The 23306-nt window shown below is 60.6% G+C and overlaps 1 protein-coding gene across 7 annotated transcripts in view; it reads right to left on the bottom strand.

Moving 5' to 3' along the window:
* TSNARE1 (t-SNARE domain containing 1) overlaps positions 1 to 23306 on the bottom strand; it is a 95854-nt gene that overhangs the window by 20574 nt on the left and 51974 nt on the right. For 6 of the 7 annotated variants that reach the window (XM_039232956.1, XM_039232959.1, XM_039232961.1 and 3 more), the window contains 4 exons: positions 13595 to 13685; positions 10918 to 10992; positions 10448 to 10507; positions 1282 to 1443 (listed from right to left, as the gene is read on the bottom strand). In XM_039232956.1, coding sequence (XP_039088887.1) covers positions 1282 to 1443; positions 10448 to 10507; positions 10918 to 10992; positions 13595 to 13685 — 388 coding nt within the window. The remainder of the gene's footprint in view (positions 1 to 1281; positions 1444 to 10447; positions 10508 to 10917; positions 10993 to 13594; positions 13686 to 23306) is intronic. The other variant, XM_039232957.1, reaches the window with a different exon arrangement.

Raw genomic sequence — 23306 nt, 5'->3', positions numbered from 1 at the left:
CCCCACCATGGTCCACTGTCCTCCGCAGCTCTGGACAGACAACCCTCATCAGCCTGAGCAGCTGGGCTCCAGGCCGGCCCCGTGGGGGCCTGGGGACGCCCGCCTGTCCCCGGGACTCCAGCCTGGCCTCTGCCCTTGGCTCACTCATCACGTGGAGAGGCTGTCACCAGGACCAGCTAGCTGCAGCACTGGGGGAGGGGGAGGGGACACCGCATGTGTGCCTGGCACACAGCCTTGGGAGCGCCACGGCAAGTCCCTGCTGTTCCAAGGAGGGAGTGAGGCTCAGCACTTGGCTGGCTGACCCCCACCAGGCTCTGAGGTCCGCAGCCCCAGGCCCCTCCATCTCGGCTGTCCTGCACAGGCCTCCACGTGGGACCCATCACCCCTGGCAAAGCCCAGCCCTCTGCCCATGCTCACCACGCAGAGAAGGGCAACAGGGCCCAGGCCTGGGCTGCCCAAGGAGCCCCACAGCCCACGTCGGAGGGGAACCATCACCCTTGTCCTCACGCCCGGGCCGTGCACCTGGTGGGCAGCTCCCTGGGTGCCAGGACAAGGCCCGGGTTGAAGGGGGCCCCTGCCCCCCCCCACCCGTGGCACCAGCGGGGCTGCAGGCCCTTCCCGCAGGATCTCAGTTCCCGACCCAGAGAGCACAAATCTCTCCCCCTCCAGGGACCCCAGCGCCCCATGTCTTTAGGGGCGACCGTGCTTGGATCCCCTTCTCAGCTTCTTGCGGAAAGTCGGCCCCGCTGTGCTGACAGGAACGCACAGACGTGTGTGTCTGGTCCTTTCCTGTCTCAGGGACAGCAGAGGCCCGTGTGTGCTGCTGCCTCCTGCGGGGGCCCCAGGCGGGTGCACCTCCCCCTTTGGGGAGCACGGCAGTGTGAGAGGGCGGGGGCTCTGCTGAGGCAGCGGCTGCCATGGGGAGGGGGCCCTAGAAATAAGGGGCCGAACCCCGCCTCCCTGGGGGGGTATCCACCTCCTTCAGGGAGGGACAACAAACGCGGCAACATTTCCTGAGCTGGTGACTCAGTTTACCAACTTGCCCAGGTTCCCGTTTCTCTAGATGAAGCTGCTTTCAGAGATCGTGTGTCCAGAGCCCGGGCTCTGGCCTCCCCTGCAGGCCCGGCAGGGGAGCAGAGGGAGGCCCAGGGGAGAAGAGGGTGGGGCTCACAGGGCTTCAGGCCCCCGCAGTCCGGCGAGGGGGCCACTGGTGCTGGGACACACCCGGCCACGCCCCCACGCCCACGCACACCACGCACACACAGCAGGCCCAGGCCTCACCTCCATCTGCAGGATGGCCTCCCCGCGCAGCTGGACGGCCTCCACGTCGTCCTCGGTGATCTCCGGGAGCGGCGCCTGCTCCTGGCCCTGCCACAGGCCGTCACGTCCGTTAAAGATCTTTCCATCGTCAGGCAGCTCAGCAAAAGGGGCCCCGGGGCTGTGCTGGCAACAGAGATGGGCCAGTCAGCCCTGCGTGGCCCAGGCCACAGCCTCACCCCAGGCTCGTGGCGGCAGCTCCCCGTCGGGGCTAAGCCTCGGCTGCGGGAACCCTGCGCTGCTGGGAGGGGAGAGGCCCCATGGCCTGCATCCTGCAGCCCTGACGGGGCCTGTGGCTGTCCCAGGTTGGCTGCGGGGCGCACTCGGCAGACCCCGGCCCCGCCACAATGAGGACTCCGGGCGTCCTCAGCTCTCCGTGAAACCCAACCAATGCCCGTTCACCCACGAACAGGAACGGCGGCTTCTCACAGGGGGCCGTGTGCCACCGGCTCTGGAGGTGGCTGTGGTCCCCGCCGGGTCGAGCAGCCAGACAGGCAGGGGCTGCGGGCACCGAGGCGTGGGCTCCCACCCGGGGACGGGGTGCACACGACACCAGGGACTGCGTGTCGTCCTGCAAACCCCTTAGCTGAGACCAGGCCGTGGGGAAGGGAAGCCACAGGGGCTTTATGTGGTTTCGTTATTTACTCACGTCTCAGTTTCCAAATCTGGGGATTCAATAAAATGGCCACTTTTCCCTACAATTAACCATCTGCTCTCTGAGGGGACACTCTGAGCACAAGTGAGTCAGGTGTCAGGTCCTGAGCAGGGGTGCTGGGGTGCCTGTGGGGGTGCCTGTCTCCAGCCTGGGTACCCCACGGGGGCGAGGAGAGTGGGAGGTGGGGCTGAGCCTCCTCCCCGGCTGCACCCCAGGCGCTGACTCGGACCATGGCACCCCGACTGCAGGACAGCACGGGCACACAGACCTAGGGCAGGGCACAGCCACCCCCAGCCACCCAACGCAAGCACACAACTCCTGTGGAGCCCCCTCCTTCGTGAGTGCGGGCGACGGGCCCGAAGCAGACATGCAGGGTGGGACTCTGTCACCCTGCCACCTCTCCAGGGCACTCTGCGGGGAGTCAGCCCACGGGAGGTGGGGGAAGACCACCTTCCTGCTCTCCTGTGCCGCTCGGCCACACGGCAGGGTGCTGGCCATGCCACAGCCCCCGAGGGCCCGCCAGGCAGTCTTCGGATGGCCCGGGCAGAGGGGAGAACACAGCCTGTCCGGCACACCCTCAGGGCCTGTGACCGCCCACCCAGCGCCAGGCCCAGGGACACAGTGGATGGACGCCAGGAGCCCCGTGCACCGAGGACTTGGCCGGTCACACACAGAGTTCTGAGCAACGCCAGCGCACGCGGGCCAGGACAGCGGGACAGCCACGTGTACGTGGGCCACTACACTGGGGAGACGCAGGGACGGCTGCATGGCCCAGCGACCCGCGGGTGGGAGGCCCTGGGGACCACGGGACCACTGTGAGCCGCTGGAGGGACAAGACAGGGCTCTCTCTCCGGTGCCGCCCCCGACCCGTGCGGTGGGCACACTCACCCGCGGCAGGGAAGGAAGTGTGAGGCCCGCACTCACCCAGCTCCCCTTCCAGAGCCAGCGTCCTCCCCCGACTCCACACAGCCACAGCCACGGGTGGAGCCCCTTCCCCCAGCCACAAGAGGCCTTTACGTAAATAAATACGTGGATACAGGAATATAAAATAAAAGATCTAAAAAATCTGGTGACAAGCGCTACTGGTCCAAGGTGGCAATTACCACCTCCCCTTCCCGGTGTGGGCGGGAGGAAGCGAGCAGTGCCAGGAGGGGCTGGCACGCAGCCGAGCCAGTGTCTGGCCCAGCGCCCGCCACACACTCTCCGGGCCTCAGCGTCCTCATCTGCAGAACGGGATGACAACCCCGCACCCACAGGTGCCCACCACACAGCCACGCGCCCAGCAGGATGGACCACGTGGGAACCCCCGTGCCGACTGCTGTCCCTCAGCCCAGGCGGCAAGGCCAGGACACAACTTTGCAGGCTGTGCGGCCCTGGCGAGTTCCCCGGCTTCCCTAATCCAGTGTCCACGCCCACGGAAGGGGGCTGACACCCCCACCCCGGAGTCACTGCCGTCAGCAAGTGCACAAGAAAATGACGGGAGCACAGGCGAGCTTCAGGACAGACACGGGTCCTTGTGTGGAGGCAAGGGTGCCACCCCCAGAGGAGCGTGTGCACTGCCTCCTCCCCCTGCACCCCTCCCAGGCCGTCCCAGAGCAGCAGCAGAGGCCCCACAGGTCCTGGTGCTTCCCAGGTACACATGACAGCTGCCCCAGGTACACGTGACAGCTGCCCCAAGGCCCCTCACCTGCGCACGCAAGGGCAGAAACACAGCTCACTCACTGCATCTGCCCCGGGAGAAGGCACTGGAAAACCACAGCGCATCTACACAAGGGTCCCCACGGACCCACCAGCAGAGCAGTCAGAGCCGCCGGTGACAGAGGTGTCACGGGACACTTCACGTAACCTCCCCTGGAGTCTGGGGCTCCACAGAAGCAGCGCGAAAGCTGGGAGCAAAGGGCGTCTGCGTGCCCTCACCTCCCCGGGCAGGGCCCAGCCTCACCTCCCCGGGCGCCCTCACCTTCCCAGGCAGGGCCCAGCTTCACCTCCCCGGGTGCCCTCACCTTCCCAGACAGGGCCCACCCTCACCTCCCCGGGCGCCCTCACCTCCCCAGGTACAGGCCGCCCTCCCTGAGCGGCTCATGACAAGCCAGGGCAGCAAGAAATGGCTTGGACGCCTGATCTTGTGCAAGGATCAGAAAGCGCCCCTTTATTCTCCTCACAAAGGCCCAATTTGGGGATTTGGGATTTGCTGGCAAGACGCTGGGGCCGGCATGGAGGGGACAGCCCTGTGATGGCTTTCCAGCTCAAGAGGCCGCCAACAAAGAGGGCTTTCTCCTACATCCAAGGCCGCCAGTTTGGGTCCCGCCCGTACGGAAGAAACCCACAGACCAACGTGACTGCGGGACCCCGGGGCTGTGAGCGGTTTCCCGTGAGAAGAGCCGCGGCCTGGGGCGCCCTCGGGGAGGCGGGGAGAACGCACGCCTGGCGCCCAGGGCTCTCAGAGGTCTGGGAAACGGACCACTTACTCGCACACTCCGACCCCGGGCTCCGCGCAAGAACACAGTGACCCGTGGGGGGGGGGGGGGCGGGCGCAAGGTGTGAGCCAGTCACAGGCTTGGGGAAACTGCTTCGGTTTCGCAGCCCGAGGCTGGTCATCGATTTCTCCAGAGTAAGTGACTGTTAGCTAACGGAAGTTTCTGGAGACTTGTGAAAGCCCAGGATGTCAGAACTGGCAGAAGTGCAGCAACCCTTCCCCTGACACCGACAGGAAAGAACAGAACTGGGGCCTTTGTGCCCGTGCCCAGAGGGACTTCCAGGAAACCGTGGAAGGGGAGGCGTGCCTTTCCCGCTGCGGCCGCGGCCACGCGGGGCTCTGGCGGAATGGATGCCGAGCTGGCCGACGGCAGCCCAGACTGTGGACTGTCCCCCACGAAGGGCAGGAGCCAGCCCAGACACACCGCCGGGCCTCACCCGGTCTGAGACTGACCCACGTGGCCACCAGCCACGGCCCAGAGGGCAGAGCAGCTCACGGCCACACCCACTGCCGGGCTCAGATGGGAGCAGGGGCAGTGGGCACCCCTCACCCCTGCTGGGACCTCCAGCCTGCAGACGGCAGCCCCGGGGTCTGTGGTGCCGATGCAGCATCACGCCTGTGCTGGACAGGGTAAGACGTCTTCTCGCGGCTTCCAGTCTGCAGAACTCCTGGAAATAACCTTTCACAACTTCTCAGAAGCACTGCTGACCGTCCCCTTCCTCGCTAAAAAACTCTGCTGAACTACAACACATCCACAGTCCGATGCCCAGATCAGAAGCATAAGGTCTGAATTCCGAGACAGGAGAGAGCGCGAACGCCGCCGGCTCCCAGCACGGCCCCGCCAGGCCCCCGGCTGCTAGGCTGCCCCCGCCGAGGAAAACCCCGCCTCTTCTAACACTGCCATCACTTTGGCCTGGCGTCAACCTCTGTCCCCCAGTCTCAGGCTTCTTTGCCTCGCCATTCGGTCCAAGGTCACCCCGGTGGGCCTTGCTGGCGACAGGCTTCCGTGCACGAATTCCGCACGAGTGATCTAACCGTGCCGCCGAAGGCTGGCTCCCTTCCCAGGGATCTGCTACTGCGTGTCCGGCTGCCACGGGCATTCTTCAGTGTGCCTTCTGCTGAGCACACGTGTGCATCCACACTGGCTCTGTGCTTGGGGGGGACCTGCAAGGTCCCAGGAGAGTGCGCGTGACTCAGGTAAATCTTCCGGTGTTCCAGGCTGGCGGTGCTGCTCTCCTATCAGAAGCACACAGGCTGGGCCGCCCACATCCTCACCAGCATGTGGCGTTTCCTTGCATGTCTGTCCTTAGCTACTCTGGTGGGTACAGGTGGTATGCAGTGACAGCACTGAGGGGTCACTTTCCTTCTGATGGCAGACGCTGAGCACATGTCCCACTGGCCATTTAGGTGTCCCCTTCTGTGATGTGCCTATGGCTTTTGTCCTTTTAGGTTTTTGAAACCAGTTGTCCGCTTTTTTCTTATTGATTTGTTAGAGACCTTTACGTATTATGGACATGAATCCTTTTCAGATATGCATTATGTAAATACCTTCTCTCACGCCATAGGCAGCCTTTTTGCTCTCTTCAGGGTGCATTAATTTAACAAAGTTGAGTCTCTTCTTCATACTTCGTATGTTTTCATCTGCATAAGAAACGTTAGCTCATCGTAAAGATCTGAAGACAGACCCCTATGGTATCTTCTAGAAGCTTCACTGCTTTATCCTTCGCATGTATGTCTGTGATCCAGCTGAAGTGCTCTTTGTGCACAGGGTGGGTTACGGTAAAGGGCCTGAGATGCACGCAGCCTCCCGGCCCCTCTCAGCCACAGAAGAACGGGCCGTGGCCTGGGGCACTTTCTCACCAAGAGACGGAGCCTTCACAGCTGTGCCGGGCTTGGCGCCTTGTATGACAACATCCTTCGCTGTTTCAGACTCAGCGCATCCTCCGTTATTCGGCCAAAGCACCTGCATCACGTGGCACCCGGCCAAGCCCACTGTGGCGGGGGGAGGGGAGGGGTGGAAGGGGGAGGCACATGTTCCCTCTGCCGCAGCACAAGAGGGGTGCGTGCAAGCCAATGACCCCGCATCAGCCACCCGGAAGGACCCACTGGCCACAGGGGACGTGCCCACCGGGGGGGCTGGTCTTGCTAGCTCTTCTCAATGTGAGCAGGACACCGCCCCACCGGTGACAGGCTGCACTGGCTCCCTGGCGACTCCCACATGCAGACGCAGGGCCCGGGGTGTCCGGACTTGGACTGGTCATCTGCTCAACAGGCCCCTTTTCCCAGTTCAACTCCCGGCCAGTCCAGCACCAGGCCCTGAGTGGCCCCTCAAACAGCTGTTCAAAGGCTTCTTCCTAGTTTTGATGCTAACGGCATCACTTTTTAAATTTCACTTTCAAGCTGTCTTTTGCCGGCGTGATGTCTTCTTGTCTACTGGCCCTGTCACAACCACTTCCAAATTCTAAGTTTATCTGCAGATTCAATCACCTTTGCCAGCTACAGTCATGTGGTCTCTGAAGTGGTTTCCTCCTCCCCAGTTCTTCTCCCTTTCACTTATTTCCGTGCGTTGGTGCACTGGACACACCCTCCCGCGCAGCAGGGAGTAGAAGCCACAGAACTAGACACCACGCCTTGTCCTCAGCCTCAGGAGGAAAGATGTGAACAGCTCGCCAGTGTGATGCTCACTATGGGACTTTTGAAGATGCCCATCGTCAGGTGGGAGGCATCCCTCTCTACCTGTCCGCCCGGAGTTTCACCCCCTGCCCTGAGTGGGTGTGAAGTGCTCTTCTCTACTGAGATGATCAAGGAGATTTTCTTCGTCCACTAACATGGCGGCTTCCGTGGGTTATTTCTGCCTGTAAACCAACCTTGCACTCCCAGACTAAACCCACTTTATGACAACGTACTGGCCTTTCACATATTGCTAGATTTCGGTCTACTCGTGATTTGGCTGGGGGTTTTTATCCCATGCTCACAAGAGACTGTGTTACTTTCCGTTTTGTGATACGCTCGGAAGCACTGGGAATTGGAGTTTGCTGGCCTCCTAAAGCAAGGTGGGATGTGTTCCCTCATTTGAGATTTAAGATACTGAAGAGTTTCTATAAACTCTTTAATATTTATTCCTCAAACATTTGGAAGAATTCACCAATAAAACCATCTAGGTCTACAGTTTTCTTGGTGGGGTTTTCACTATGGAAATTATTTAATTATTGATTTCATTTCTTTAATAAATACTAGACTTTTCAGACTCTGTCTTGATAACTCACATTCTTCTAAAGCAATTTATATTTTACCGAAGTTGTCAAATTTACTGGTATAAAGTTGTATCCTAATATCTTCATACTTCTGTCATTTCTAATTGCTAGGATCCATGCTATGGTCACTGTCATTCACGACACTAGTAATTTGTAGTTTCTCTCTGTATTGTGATTAATCTTGTAGGATTTCCTTATTTTCACTAGTCCTTCTAAAAAGCCAAATTTTGGCTTTGTTGAATTTGTCTATTATGTATTTATTTTACATTTCACTGATTCTTGTTTTTTCCTCTATATTTCCTTAGGATTCAGTTTGTTGGTGCTTCTCTAGCTTCTTGAGATGGAGACTCAGATCTGTGATTTTCACCTTCCTTCTTTCCTAATGGAAGAATTTAAAGCTATGAGTTTCCCTCTGGGCACTGTCTTGGCAGCACCCACAGACCTTGAGTTGGTGCAATCTCGTTTTTGTTCAAGATGGTTTCTGATTTCTGCTATGATTGCTTCTCTGAGTTATGGGTTCCTTCAAACTGTATTCTTTTAATTCTCAAACTTGGCAATTTCTTTTTTGTTATCCAATGTGAGTTTAATTGTGCCAGTTTGAAGGCATACTCAGGGTCATGTCAACCCTCTGGAATCTGTTGAGACTGGATTCAGCATGCGCTGAGCACCTGCAGGGAATGCTCGCTCCCCTGCGGTCAGCTGACGTGATGTCCATTTGGTAGGAGTGAACTCATTAATCGTACTGGCTGAGTCTTCAAGATCCTCGCTGTACTTTTCTGTTTACTTCATCAGTCCTTTGGATAGGTGTGTTAAAATTTCCAACTATGATTGTGGATTTACTATTTTTCCTTTTATCACTGTCAGTTCTGTCTTACGTGTTTTGAAGCTATGTTATCAGACGCCTATACAGAACTACATCTCACATCTGAATTTCTGTGTCGTCCCTGTGAAGCGTGCTTCTGTCTGCACTGACACTTCACACGGACTTCGCTCACTGAGATACTAGCACGTGGCACAAGTCTTCTTTGGTTTCACAGTTATCTTCAACCATCCTTTTACTTTTAACGTTTCTCTGGATTAAAGGGTGTTGCTTACAAGCACTACACAGTTTTGTATTTTAACCAAGGCTCACAATCTGTACCTTTTCACCAAAGGAGTCAGGCCATTCTAATGTAGTCATAAATGAATTTGGTATCAATCTACCACCTTACAACTTGTGTCCTGCTTTCCTTCCTGTTTTTTGATTTATTTTTCTTTGTGCTTTCTTTCTTTCTAAATTTTTATTTTGAGATCTCGAGAGAGAAAAAACATCAGGGAGGTACAGGCATAAAGAGTGAGAGAGACAGAATCCCAAGCAGACTCTGTGCTGTCAGTGCAGAGCCTGATGCAGGGCTTGAACTCAGGAACTGTAAGATCATGACAGGAGTCAAAACCAAAAGAAGGACACTTAACCGACCGACCCACTCAGGCACCCCTGTTTTCTTTTAAATTAATCATCTATTATTCCATATATTCCTCTCTATTATGTTATAATTCATATTCTTGTGTTATCTTTTAGTGTCACCTGCCGAAGGCAACAGGCAGCCACCTTAGGTCAGGGTTCTCGTCAATTCTCGAAGGACCAGACACAGCACACACACTCCCACATGGCCGCTCCTTCTCCTGTGCTGCTGCCGGCCAGGCGCTTCCACCTGCCCCACGTCGAGGCCCCACGGCTGCAGACCATGATTCAAAAGCAGCCATAAGTCACAGCGCGTCGCCTGGGACCACTGTCCTCTGCTGTCAGAGTTCTGTCGATGATAAATTCCCGCAGTTTGTGTTTCGCTAAAAATCTTTTATTCAGCCTTCATTTCTGAAAACTACTTTCACCAGATGCAAAATTTCATGTGGGCCACTACTTTCTCCCCGCTGTCCTCCGGCTTCTACTGATTCGCCTCAGAAGCCAGGTGTGAGTCTTGGCGCTCCTTTATTTATTTTTTTAATATTTATTTTTTTATTATTTTTTTAAATGTTTTATTTATTTCTGAGAGAGAGAGAGAGAGAGAGACAGCGCGAGCAGGGGAGGGTCAGAGAGAGAGGGAGTCACAGACTGAAACAGGCTCCAGGCTCTGAGCTGGCAGTCAGCACAGAGCCCGACTCGGGGCCTGAACCCACGACCCGCGAGATCATCACCTGAGCTACAGTTGGACACTGAACCGCCTGAGCCCCCGGGCGCCCCAACTTGTTGCTTCTTTAAAAATAACATGACTTCTTCCCTCAGGCTTTAATCCGCTGTTAGAATTTTATTTTTGTTTTAAGTTTTCAAAATCTTATTATGATACGAGTAAGGGTGGTTTTTAAGGAACAGGATAAATTTATCCTGTTCGTGATGGAGGCTCTTCACCCCGTGGCTTGAGATATTCACACAGTTTTGGAGAAGTCTCAGCCACTGCACCTCAAACACGGTTTCTGTCCTCTCTGCCCTGTTCGCGCAGGACTCACTTTCTGCCCTCTCCCCTCCCGGGGGGCTGGTGGGACACAACCCCTCCCGCAGGGCAAGCACACAGCCGGCCCTCAGTCCTCCGTCTCGGCCCGAGCCAGAGGATGTACACGCCAGCTTTCTAAAAGATTCTTAGCAAGTCAGGAGCTCCCCCGCCCCGGGGTGGGGCCTCTGCCCTCGGTGCCCCCTGCGCCTCCCTGAGCACAGAGGGCAGTGGACTGTGCCGTCACCTAGCGCCCCCGGCCCGGCGGTCCCTCAGCACGCACCTGCTGTTTGGCACCCCTCTGCGCCATGGGAAGCAGAACTCTGGACTTTTCCACAATTTTCTGTTGAAGAACAGAGGAGACAGGAGGGACAGGGCGGTGGGGAGGAGAGAAGACGGGCAGGTGCACGCCCAGCACCGGACAGGGACCAATGGCGCCGCAGAGCTTCAGCTCCGGGACCGGATGCAGATGTCTGGGGTCTTGGGAAAGTCGAGTGCTCAGCTGGGTGCCCGGCCGGGCTCTGCTGACACCCTGGGGGGCACCCCCGCCCACACACCTGAGCTCGGGGTCTCCGTGTCCTTCCGTCAGGACGAGCGATGCCCGCTCTTCCCACCCCCGAGCCGAGGGTCGGGACCACCCCTCTGCTCCTGGGTCAGGACCACCCAGGCCACCTTGGGGACAGGCCCGCCAGAGCGGGTGCTCAGGGGACCAAGGCCCACCCCACCGGCCTGCCGCCTCCGCCGGTGCCTCACCTGCTGCGCGGCGCCGTAGCGCTCAAGGCCGTCTGACAGCTGAGTCCTGAGCCGCTCCAGCTGGAGGCGCTCCTGCTGCAGAGACAGCGTGGCCTCAACGGGCGGCCGCCGCCCACCCGCCGCCGCCTCCAGCTCCTCACCCCCCCCCCAACCCCCAGGGCGCCACCGCACCAGGCCCTCCACCGCCCCCCAGGGCGCCACCGCACCAGCCCCCCCACCCCAACCCCCAGGGCGCCACCGCACCAGGCCCCCCACCCCAACCCCCAGGGCGCCACCGCACCAGGCCCCCACCCCAACCCCCAGGGCGCCACCGCACCAGCCCCCCCACCCCAACCCCCAGGGCGCCACCGCACCAGCCCCCCCACCCCAACCCCCAGGGCGCCACCGCACCAGGCCCCCCACCCCAACCCCCAGGGCGACACCACACCAGCCCCCTCATCCCCCAGGGCACCACCGCACCAGGCCCCCCCCACCCCAACCCCCAGGGCGCCACCGCACCAGCCCCCACCCAGCCCCACATGCCAGCAGCCCTCTGCCCTTGGAGTGGGGCTCTTCCCGTCCACATGGCCCCCCGCCGTCTCCTCATGCTGTCAAACACCAGTGCAGGCTCCAGAGGTCAGCCTGTGCCCCTGCAGACACCCCCCGCCGGGCCCCACACTCCCACCCTCAGCACGGGCCGCAGAGCCAGGCGCTGCGCTAACACGATATGCATGTCTGGTCCTCACAACCTGCCACCTGAGAGCCCAAGTTCCACGTGGCCTGTTCAAGGCCACACGGGTGGTGGAGCCAGGCCACTGACCCCAGAGTCCTGAGCCCAATCACACACAAGGCTGCAGCTGACACCCCACTGTCAGACCGTGCCTCTCACCACCGAGCTCAGCAGCGCACACAGCCTCACCCCTCCACCGGAACGGGACTTGGTGTCTTGTGCGCCTGCTGCCCAGAACGATGGCTGGCAGAAAACTGGCTCTCAAGACGCGCTCCAGAGCGAGGGACACACAAGCAAGCCCTGGAAGCTGGCACTGCCTGCGGGGTCTGTGTGAGCCCCACGGGCCCTAGGAGCCCCAACCCTCCCTTCTCCCCGCGTCACACAGCACAAAGTGACACCAGTGCCCTGTGGCCTTGCACCAGGATGGGACAGTGACAAAAAGTCCTGGCCCCTCCTGCACCTCTCGTCATGTCCCAAGGGGTCCCATCTGTACCTCCAACCTGCACTTGGCCCCTGGGCCTGGTGCCCACCCCTCCCCCGCGCCACCACGCGAGCCACAAAGGACCCACTGCAGCTGCACAGCCAGGCTATTCACTCACTGACACCAGCTCTCCACCGGGCACCTCTCAGAGGCCCCAGCGGGTGCGGGTCTGCCGGGCCTGAGTGTCCAGCTGAGGCTCTTGTGAGGGGCCCACACGTGTGCCTCAGGATGGAGCTAAGAGCCCGGGGACCATTCGGTGCTTCTGTGCGAACGCCTCCGCTCCCCAGTCCGCCAGGGCCAGCATCAGCCCAGCATGACAGCACAGCCTTTCTCTGATGGCGCAGAGGCCACTGCGGCCCCGCCGGCCAGGCTGTCTACCAGGGAACCGCGAGCGCCTCAAAGGGGACCTCACTTGCGTCCTTCTCCCAGGGGCACAGACTAGGTGCTCCGTGCGTGCCATGTTCTTAGGTGGGGGGAGGGAGGAAAGAAGGACACGTTAGGCTAAGAGCGACCTCTCCGACCCCCAAGGAACTCAAGCTCCGATCCCCGGCCCCCAGGGCGCACATCGGTGACACAGACTCTGGCCCCAGGAAGCCCAGAGCTGCAATCTAGCCGAGGCTCCTCCCTGTGGCCAGGATGCTCTGGGCAGGACCCTCTCTGAGCCTCAGCGTCCTTCCACGTAAACGGGGGTGGGAACAGCAATGCACAGACGGCAGGAGCACCCAATGAGGACACGCTGCGCGGAGCCACGCACAGGAGATTCCGGAAACGTGCTCCTGGACGAACAAGGCAACACGGAGCCCACGGAGCCCACAAGCAAAGAGCCACGCCACACGTGAGGAGGCCACGCACGTGCGCCAACACCACAAAAGCACCGTGGACACAGTGCTGGACCACACGGCTCCTCCCACGGAGAGCCACAGCCACGGCCCCGACTCTAGGCTGGGCACCCACGTGTATGCGGCACAGTGTCCGCACCTTCCTGGACAGTGGACTCCCGCTTCTGGGACGCTTCCTTAGGGGGATTTCAGCTTTCAAAGCACAACTCGGCCTGTGAGCTAGGCTACATTTTGTTATAATGTAACTGAACTTTATTAAGTAGAGCCAGGCACACGTGACCTCCACGGCTTGTGTGGCCAGCCGGTTTCAGAGCTTCTCCCTGTTTCCCCCAGAGAGCTCCTCAGCCTGCAGGCCAGCCCAACTCCCCTCCCAGCCCCGTACCCCCCCACTCCTGCTGGCTGCGCAGGTCTGTGGCTTGCGGACCCTTCGTGAGAGCGGGGCCACACGGCACGTGGCTTGTGCACCGGCCTCCGTCACCGAGCGGGCCTCAGGCAGCTCACTGGCTTCTCGGTGCACCTTCCCCAGCAGCGCCCCCAGGAAGCCGCGCCTGAGGCAGCGTGAGGGGCCCTGGCACCACGTGACGAGTGGGTACGTCCTGGCCCCAGCTCAGGCCGCCCCGCGCCCCCACGGCCCCCAGGGCCACATACCCAGGAGCAGCCCTGAAGGAGCTCCGCCATCTGCTTCACGGCGCAGGCGCTGGCCTCGATGCTCCGGTTGGTCTCCTGCTGCACGGCGTGCCTGAGCAGGGCAGGGTGGGGGCGGGAGATGGGGGGCCGGGGCAGGGGCAGCAGACGGAGGCAGAGACGAGAGGAGGTGGAGGCAGAAGCAGGGGGAGGGGAGGGCAGGAGACACGCGCGGTGAGCGTGGGGAGCTAGCAAACAGGAGGGAGAAGCCAGGAGGAAAGAGCCAGAGGCACAAGAGACAGCAGCCGTGGGAGGGGACGAGGATTGGAGCCCAGAGAGGGACGGACACACCGCAGATGGAGAAGGAGCGGAGCAGTGGGGCAGAGACAGAGGCGAGGAAGGGGAGAGAATGACAGGCGTGAGGCCTGGATCGGGGTGGACCCCCTCCGCGCACGGCGGCCCCACACTCACACGCAAGCGAGGAGGCCGCGCCACGAACCCCCAGGGGAAATGCCCGCCAGGGGATCCCAGTGGGGAAGCTGGGGGAGCGGGGTGGCTCTGTGCAAGCCCTGCCCGGGGCCTCTGCGGCCACACGCCGGCCGAGGAAAGGACCCTGGCCCGGCTCTTGGCCTGACACACGGCAGGGAAGAGCCCTCCCGCCCCTCCAAGCTGCAGCCTGACGCCCCTGTGCTCCCCGCAGGACCCCCGCGTGGCCTAGGTGGGGGTGGGGGCACCGTCTGACGAGGTGGACGCCTGGCAGACGTGGGCCGGGGTCCCCGACACCTGCCCGTGGGCCACACAGAGCATGCAGCGGTGGGGGGTCACCCAGGCGGGAAGGTGGGGGGCAGTGGGATGGGAAGGAGACCCCAGGTGGCCCGGGCGGGGGCCGCGTGAGTGCCCCTGCAGCCGGGGAACGTGGTTCTTCCCCCTCAGGGCTCGCTCACGCCGTCGCCTGCGCCACTGAGCCCTCCGTTCACCTTGCCACGCCTGCCGCGGCCCCCCCGCCCCCCCCCGCGCCCTCCCAGCTGGGGGCCGTCCTGCGCAGGGGCCCTGCCGGCTCCGCGTCCCTCTGACCTCCTTGTGTCGGAGCCTCCACGCCTCCCAAGCCCAGAGCTCCCCGACGTGGCCACGTGTGTGCCTGTGGAAGCGCAGTCCCCACCTGTGTCCCCCAGTCCCACGGTCCCTGTTCTCAGCATGCCGGGCAGACCCCTGCCTCACTGCCACCTCCACAGACACCCGGACGGAGGACACTGGGGGCGGCGGGTGGGAGGCAGTGGGACAAGGGCCTCCACCAACTGGGAGGGGCAGGCACGCCCCGTCCCACACTCACCCCTGCCCCCACCGTTCTCCCCACTTCTGCCCTGAGGCCACCAAACTCCGGGCAGGGACCGAGTCACAGAGCACTCTCACTCCGCGGGGCCTCTGGCGAGAACACAGCAGCAGCGTGAGGAGTCGGCCCAGTTCCTGCGCTGGGGGCGGCGGGCTGTCCACCCCAGAGCAGTGGCCACACGTGCAGACCACGGCGAGCGAGGCCTCCCTGCCCAACCCGACCCCCCACCAGGCGCCACATCTGTGAACGGCGGGACAGCAGCCCACACACCTGAGAAGGGACTGGGAGCTCCGAGGAGCCAGCCGGCCAGTCCCAAGGGAAGTAGAAAGAGAAACACTACAGATACCATACAGCTCGGTGACTAACGAAACACAGCAGACCAGTAACAGAAACAATCAATAGAATCAAAAGGGATTCTCTGAAAGTATCAAAAAACTGCACAGCTCTTGACATACTGTGTCAACTACACTAAATAAAATAAATTACACAACTCTGTCCAGACAAGTTGAGGAAAACACAAATTACCAAAATCAAGAATGACAGACAGACCAGGACTCCAGGTGCGACGTGGAAAAGCTTATTAGGAGATGTTATGAAACTATTATAATACTACGTTGATTTCTTAACTACGACAAAACACAAAAACGTCTCAAAAGGCAGGAATCCTCAAAACTGACTCAAAAAGAAAGGGAGACCTACATAGGTCTGTGTCTACGGGTCGCAGGACTTAAACCTGTTCCTATAAACAGTCCCACAAACACCAGGACAGACGGCCTCCCCTCACGTGCTCAGGGCAGAGGCTGCACCAACACCACACGCTCCCCGCGTAAGACGGACCGCTCGGCTCTCCCCAGGCCAGCTCGAGGCCCACGCCAGGGCCGAAGCGGAGGCTCTGGGAGACGAGACACCGCACGCGACTCAGAAACACGGGAGCAGAAGCCCTGAGCAGAACATCAGAGCCGCTGACCCAGCAGCACGTGAGAGGGATGAGACTTCACCACCAAGAGCTCGTCCAAGGAGCGCGAGGCTGGCCCACCGTACAAAGAGCAATTCACGCGGGGCACCTGGGGGCTCGGTCAGTTATGCATCCGACTTCGGCTCAGGTCATGATCTCTCGGTTCATGGGTTCAAGCCCCGCGTCGGGCTCTGTGCTGACAGCTCAGAGCCTGGAGCCTGTTTCAGATTCTGTGTCTCCCTCTCTCTCTGCCCCTCCCTGACTTGTGCACGCACACACACATGCTCACGCGCTCTCTCTTTCTCCCTCTCAAAAATAAACATCAAAAAAATGTTTTCAAAAGCAATTGATGAAATTCTCATTTGTGACACAGGATAAATTTTAAAAGGAGAAAACCATCTCAATACGTTGTACAGAAAAAGTAGTGGTCAAAGTTCAACACCTATTCATTATGAAAACTCTGAGAAAACTAGCAAAAAAGAAGGGAACTTGTTCAATCGGATAAAGAAAATCTGACAAAATCCCAGGACACAGGGAGACACACAGTCAGGGGTATTTCTGTGCACCTCTAGCCAACTGCTGGAAAGTGAAATTTAAACAGTAATAATTTGTGTAAAGCATAAAAAATACGAAATTGCTGGCAAACTGCACAAAACACAGGCAAGACCTGTACACTAACCTGCAAGGAACAGCTAAAACGGGAGAATATAGGAATGAAGGAAATTCCGGCCACACTCACGGCTGGGAAACTCAAGATTGTAAAGGCGGCGATTCTCCTTGCATTGGTCTACAGATTCAATGTAATCTTAATTAAAATTAGAGCAGGACTGAAAAATCACAGAAACTGACAGGCCGCTGTAACATTTACATTGAAATGCCAAGGACCGGAAGTACCCGAAACAATCTGAAGCACAGATGAGCGAAGCTGTGGGCGCCCACAGCTGGCATTGGAACTTCCTGTGAAGCTTCCATGAGGAAGACAGCAAGGTGCCGTCGAAAAGACAGACGTCCAGATGCAACAGAATAACCCAAAACGTAGCCATACAGAGCCCAGTAACTTCGAAAACGGTGCAAAAGTATTCAGCAGGGAAAGGATAATCCTTCCAACAAATGGTGCTGGAACTGGATAATCATTAAAAACAAATTAGCCAGGACCCCTAGCCCATGCTGCACCCCAGGGGCTTAACCTCAGGGGCTCACTGGCCGGGAAGCACAGCAGGCATCCCAGAAGCCCCAGGCGCCCCCCAGCCTGAGGGACCCAGACAAGTCTGTGGAAGAAGGGGAGCTGCCTGGTGGGGGGTAGGGTCAGGGGACCGGGCGGGGGGGGGGGCGCATCGCACACAAAGGGTGGCCAAGGTGGGCAAGGAGCGGGGGAAGAAGGGCCTGGAGGCTCAGGCCCAGTAGCTAATCTGGAAAAGCATGGAGGGGAGGAGACATGTTTGTGCAGGACGCCCGGGGTGGCGAAGGCAAGGGCGCCCACAGCCACCGGCCAGGTCTCTGCAGCGGACAGTGGGCCACAGGAGCCCCACGGACGTGTGCACCCCCTACGTGGACAGAAGCAGGTTGGAATGAGAAGCCAGCAAAGGAGAGGGATTCATGACCCACACCTGGGAAGGGAAAAGCCCAGGAAAGCAAGGGCTGCACAGGGTGGAAGCAGCCTCTAGAAGAAGGGAGTATCTCAACCACAGAAAGACAAAAAACCCAATTCAAAAATGGAAAGAGTCTGAAAGGACATGTCTTCAAAGGTCAATAAACCTGTGAAAAGATGCTCCACGTGCTTAGTTATCAAGAAATACAAATAGAGGCGCCTGGGGGGCTCAGTCGGTTAAATGTCTGACTTTGGCTCAGGTCATGATCTCACGGTTCGAGAGTTTGAGCCCCACGTCAGGCTCTGTGCTGACAGCTCAGAGCTTAGAACCTGCTTCAGCTTCTGTGTGTGTGTGTGTGTCTCTCTCTCTCTGACCCTCCCCTGCTCACGCTCTCTCTCTTAAATAAAAAACATTAAAAAAAAAAAAAAAAAGAAAGAAATACAAATCAAATTCCCAAGGAGGCGGCACGTCACCCGGCACATGGCCGCAGGGCCCTCACGCCTGCTGCTGGCAACGCAGAAGCACAGCCACTTAGGGAAACAGGCTGTCAGGCCCTCAACCTTGAACAGTTACCGCCACCAGCTCCATGCCCAGTGCTCAGGCGGGAGGACTCAGCACACACGGCCACACACACACGTGCACAGCAGCGCCTCAGAATCACCACGAAGAAACAATCCAGTGCCCGTAAGCCGAAGACGGGTGCGTCCTCCCCGTTGGGGCCCCTATAACAGAAGCCCACGGGCTGGACGGCTCGGAAAGACAGCAGACGATGACCGCTTCCCGGCCCAGACGCACCGCCTCCCCACTGTGTCCCCACGTTGCAAGAGGGGTTCTCTGGGTCCTTTCCCGAGGGCACTAAGCCCACCCATGAGGGGCCCCCCAGGCCCTCCGCGCCTCCCCAGGCCCTGCCTGCTGACACTATCCCCTTGGGTTTAGTTCCAGCCTCAGGACTCGAGGAACACGAACATCCCGACCATGGCAGGATGTGTCCACGCAGGGGAAGGTCACGCAGGAGGAGTCAGGTCTATGCCATGACATGGGGTGACATGACCCACCCTGTGCCTTCCCACGGTCATTGGGCCTTCCCTTCTGCCAAATCCGACAGTCGGTCCCCGTCCACCTTCCCCGGTCCTTCCGGACACGTTCAGAAACCCCTTCCCCTTCTGCCCCCTCCCGTCCCCTTCCTGAGGAAACCCTGAGCCTTCTAAGGCCAGGGCAGAAGGGGTTCCCGCCACCCTGGGGTGGGTTCTGGGAGACCAGGAGGCAACAGCCCGCGTGTCCGGCACGTGCTCCCCAACCCCTGGCAGCCCCTGAGGCAAGCGTCCAGGCCCGCCCTTACCCAGCCCTGCAGGCAGGGGCAAGGCTATCCCAAGGCGCTGCAGTAATGCACAGCTGCCTGGCCATCGGAGGTGGGAGGGGTCTGTGCACTCGATGCCACCAGGCAAGACGGAGCACAGCCCCTGACCTGCCAGGCCGAGGGGACAGTTCTCCAGGCCCCACCCAGGGCTCCCTCCACCCACAGTGACAGCCTGCAGCCATCATGTCACTGCCTTCTAGAACCTTCCATTGGCTTTCCACTGCTTTGGAAATAAAGCCCAAGCCACCTGCTGGGCCTGCAAGGCCCTGGGCCCACCTCGAGGACCCCTCACTGGGCTGCAGGCCTCTCCTTGGGGCTCCTCCAACGAGCCATGTCCACTGCTGTGTTACAGGCATTGGGAGCCGAAGAGAGGGTGTCCCTCACAGGGGTGGAGCAGGTCCCTGCTCCCGGGTCCAGCCGGCCTCCGCCATCCCTGCAGGTGCGTCTGCCCAGAGCCCACGCCGAACCAGCGCCCGGCAGGCCACTGCGCCATGAGAGACCATGTGCGGCCGCTGCAGGTGGCGCCCAGCTGAGTTCAGCGGCAGTCGCTGCCCATCGTGAGCAAAGAAGCTTCCAGATGCCGCGGCTCTGAGAGCTCCCGGCAGAGCCCAGACATCTGGAGCCACCACAGGCCTCCACGCTGCCCCCGCCGACCTGTGGTTCACCCGCTCTGTGGTTGAACTGGCCTCGGTTTCCCCTGGAGATGGAGCCCAACATCATGTCTTAGTCCCCACGGCGTCCCCAGGCCCACGAGGCCAGGTGCATGCCACGTTCACTTCCCAGAACAGTCCTCTACAGCTCTGCTCTCGTTCTGTGGCCCTGGGAAAGCTCCCCCTCCCCGGCCTCAGTTTCCTCGTGTGTTAAAAAAAAAAAAAAAAAAAGACCTGGCCAGTGAGGCTCTGACCCCAGAGGAGCTCCGAGGAGTCAGGGGCAGGTGTCAGGTCAGCCCAGGCGATGAGGGTCAATCGCAGATCAGTGATGACAGCAGGCTGCAGAGGGTGCCCCCCACCCCGCTTCTTGAGTGACAACCAGCTGGGCATCTATAGCCACGGTGTAACAGGAAGAAGAGGAGGGACAGAGCCTGTCCAGTGTCCCTGCATCAGCCCGGGGCCGTCGGCACAAAGCCCTTCCGAGAGCTGCAGCCCCGTGCAGTGCGGATCACCCTGATCCAGGGCCCCCCACACCCGTCCCCTCGGTGCCGATCCTGACACACAAATCTTGCCGTGGGGAGGAGAGTGCTGCTCGCACGGGGCCAGGACCTCCCCTGGGGTCCCTCCGTGAACCCCCCCCAGGGCCTCGGCCCCGCACCCCGGGGAGCACCTGGGTGGACACCTCTCACCCACACCCCCACTGGGCCACCTGACGCGCACAGGGTGAAGCGGCAGCCCTGCAGCCCCGAGGCGGCCCGTCAGAAGCCCCAGGGAGATGGTCCCCTCTGTCACCCGTTTGGAGCGGAACAACAGCAAGCTCGGCAAACCAGGGAGGCAGGGGGTGGCTGCCGGGGCTGGGACGAGAACACAGGCTGGCTCCAGGGCCGGGGCCAGGCCATGCGTGGCCTCCATTACCCAGTGTGCACCGGTGCACCCGGGACACAGGTGGGGCGGCCCGGCAACTGAGAGGAGGGGGCACCGCTGTGGCCCCCGAGGACAGGTCAGGGCCCCACACCACCCAGCCCGTCCCCACACACAGCTGCCCCATTCGGGCCAGTCTCCGAGCAGAGACCCCACAAAACACCCGGCGGATGGGTGAGCCTCCCCCACAGGCCCCAGATGCCACCGTCTCCAGCAACGGGGTGGGAGGGGCTCGGAGCTTTGGCTCCTGAGCTGGAGCCCAGCGGCCCCACACCCTCCAGGAGCGCTGCCCCCTCCCCACGCCACCCTCTGCACCCACTGTGTGCCCGCCCCCTGCTCTGGGCCGACGTCCCGCCTGACTCGATCTCTGCGGGGCCAGGCCCACCACCAGGCGCAGACCCACCATTGCTTCCTCCCGACAGGTCGCCACCCAGAAGGGTCTGGGTCCACCCAGGTTACACACCCATCACACAGCCGGGAGGGGACAGGCTGGCCCTCCCCATGCCCACTGCCGCAGCCGGTCAGCACACAGGTCTAGGGCCAAGCCGGCCCCAGCACCAGGCTACAGAGGCGGTGGGGTGCTGGGGGTGTGGTGGGGAATGGGGGGAGGGTGCCACGGTGTTGGGGGGGCGTTGAGGGAGGGGTTCCGGAATAAAAGAGGCAGGCGGCGCTGGAGGGCAGGAACCCTGCAGCCCTAGGGCCCTGGCGCATGGGACCCAGCCAGTACCCGAGCGACGGCCCAGGCTGTCTGCGGTCACGGGGGCAGGACAGGGAGCCTCTGGCGGAGGAAGTGGAGGCCCAGCCTCTGCAGGGGTGGTGCTGGGCAGGCTCAGGGGAAGGGACGCCCCACACGAAGGCGGAGTGGTGGGAGGTGGGGCGTGGGGCGCCACCCACGCACCCCAGGCAAGGCCACCCACCCGCGTCTGCTTCCTGCCCCTCAGGGTACACTCGTCTTCGTCCGGAGCCCAGCTCACCGGGGCCTCCAGTGCCCCACCGCCCCCGGGGGTCCGCGGCGCCCCAGCCCTGTGCAGGCAACCCTCGCAGCGTGAGAACCAGAGGGGAAGGCCGGCCTGGGCTTCCGCCGCCCCGGAACTCAGCCGTGCAGCCCAGCCCCCACACCTGCCCCGAGGAGCCAGGGCCACCCTGCCTGCTGCGGACTCAGGCTAACGACAGCCAGGCCATCCTGACGCCGTGCCCGGGGCCCTGCGGACTGGAGCCAGGCCACTCGCTGCGTGGTTATGAGGCTGAGGGTGTGACGGGCAGACCGGCCGTCAGGGCTCCTTGGACGAGCATCCCCATGCTCAGCAGCACTCTGGGCGACGCCCCCAAAACACAGACAAACCAGGTCCCGCTGTCACCGAGCCTCACGCCACGGGCGAAAGGTCTCCAACCTGGCACCTCGGCCAATCCGGGAGCCTAGGAAGGTGAGCCCGAGGCAGGGTCCTTCACGGTCCCGACAGAGATGGCAAAGCCCAGGCCTGTCTCGTGGGAGGTGAGAAACTCGGGCTCAGCAGCACGAGGTCCTTCGTCACTAGCTTTACTCATCTTGAAGGAACGTCCTCTCGCGAGATTAGATCCCATCTATTTCTGCCATACTGAAACGTCTTGTCCTCCATAAAATGATAGTAATAACGGATGCCATAAGGGACGTTTTTTAATGTCCTTATCTGGCAAAATAAAAAAGCCAGCGGCTGTCAACGTGGAGAAAGAAAACACAGCTGGTCCCTACGCTGCGTTCAGTCATTTAAAAACGCTAACAGTCCTGATGTGCACAAATTCCACCACGAACAGCCCTGGAAGGTTCCGGGCCTGCAGCCTGGTTAGGAGCTGTCCCTCAGGATCGGGGGAGGCAGCTCTGGTCGGGGGAGGCAGGAAGCTGCCAAAGCCGGACCGTCTACATCTGAGGGTGGAAGCCAGCGGGACGGGGGCCCCGGCAGCTCTCGGCGACAGCGGGCAGGCCCTGAGTCGGGCCTGAAAGGTGCAGGAGCCAGCACTCCACGCCACGCCCACGTTGGTGACATCGGCCTGTGGCCAGCTGGGCGAGACAGCCCAGGAAACGTGCTCGAGGGCCAGGGGCCCTGAAGATGCCATCGCCTGACCCACGGCCACCACTGCAGGGACGCACACCGGCACAGACAAACAAGACCCAACCACACTCCCCGCGGCCTGGTCACGACGCAGGAGGCAGGAAGGGCCGGAGATCCAGCTCTAGGCCTCAGCTCGGCCGTGACGCAGCATCAACAGTGTCCCCGGCAGCCCTGAAGGGCATTTCTGGCGTGTGTTGAGGGCACACGCACCCCAGAATCCCAAGAGTAAAAAGCAAGATCCGGAACATCATTCACTGAAATCCAATTCTGCAAAACGCATACGGATCTGAGTAGAGGCTGGCAGGAAATACCAAATCGCTTACAGCGCCTCCTCAGACATCCTGTGTGGCCAAATTTCCTATCGTGAGCATATGCTACTTCCACAATCAGAAAACAATACGTTATTTTAAAAAAGAAATAAAAAGAATAATTAAAAACAGAATTGCACATAAAATCTGCAAAGGGCCCCCAGTTCCCTCAAGCTCTGGACCCCCAAATGTGGCAGGACTGGCCCCCGGTGCCCGTGTGGACGGCCGGAGGACAGACGCAGGGATGGGTGAGGCGGGTGGGTAGGTGCATGGGTGAACCAACGCATGGGGGGGTAGACGGACGGCGGGGTGGGTGCAGGGGTAAGGAATGAATGCATGGGGGGGTGGGGGGGTGGGTACACAGATGGACGGGTGATGGGTACACAGATGGAGGGGGCTGTGACCTCTCCAACAGACGTCAATGGCAGGAAGAGACCTGAGGTCCTGGCCGCAGCCCACCCCCCAGAGCACGCCTGGTCCACCCCCCCCACTACCGTCTTTCCCAGGCCGAAGGCTCAGGCTCACACAGGACCCACCCC

This window comes from Hyaena hyaena, unplaced genomic scaffold (genome assembly GCF_003009895.1).
Source record: "Hyaena hyaena isolate Hyena2069 unplaced genomic scaffold, ASM300989v1 scaffold_69, whole genome shotgun sequence".
Classification (NCBI taxonomy): Eukaryota; Metazoa; Chordata; class Mammalia; order Carnivora; family Hyaenidae; genus Hyaena; species Hyaena hyaena.
The sequence above is the reverse complement of the archived record's forward strand: the minus strand, read 5'-3'. Positions and strand labels throughout refer to the sequence as shown.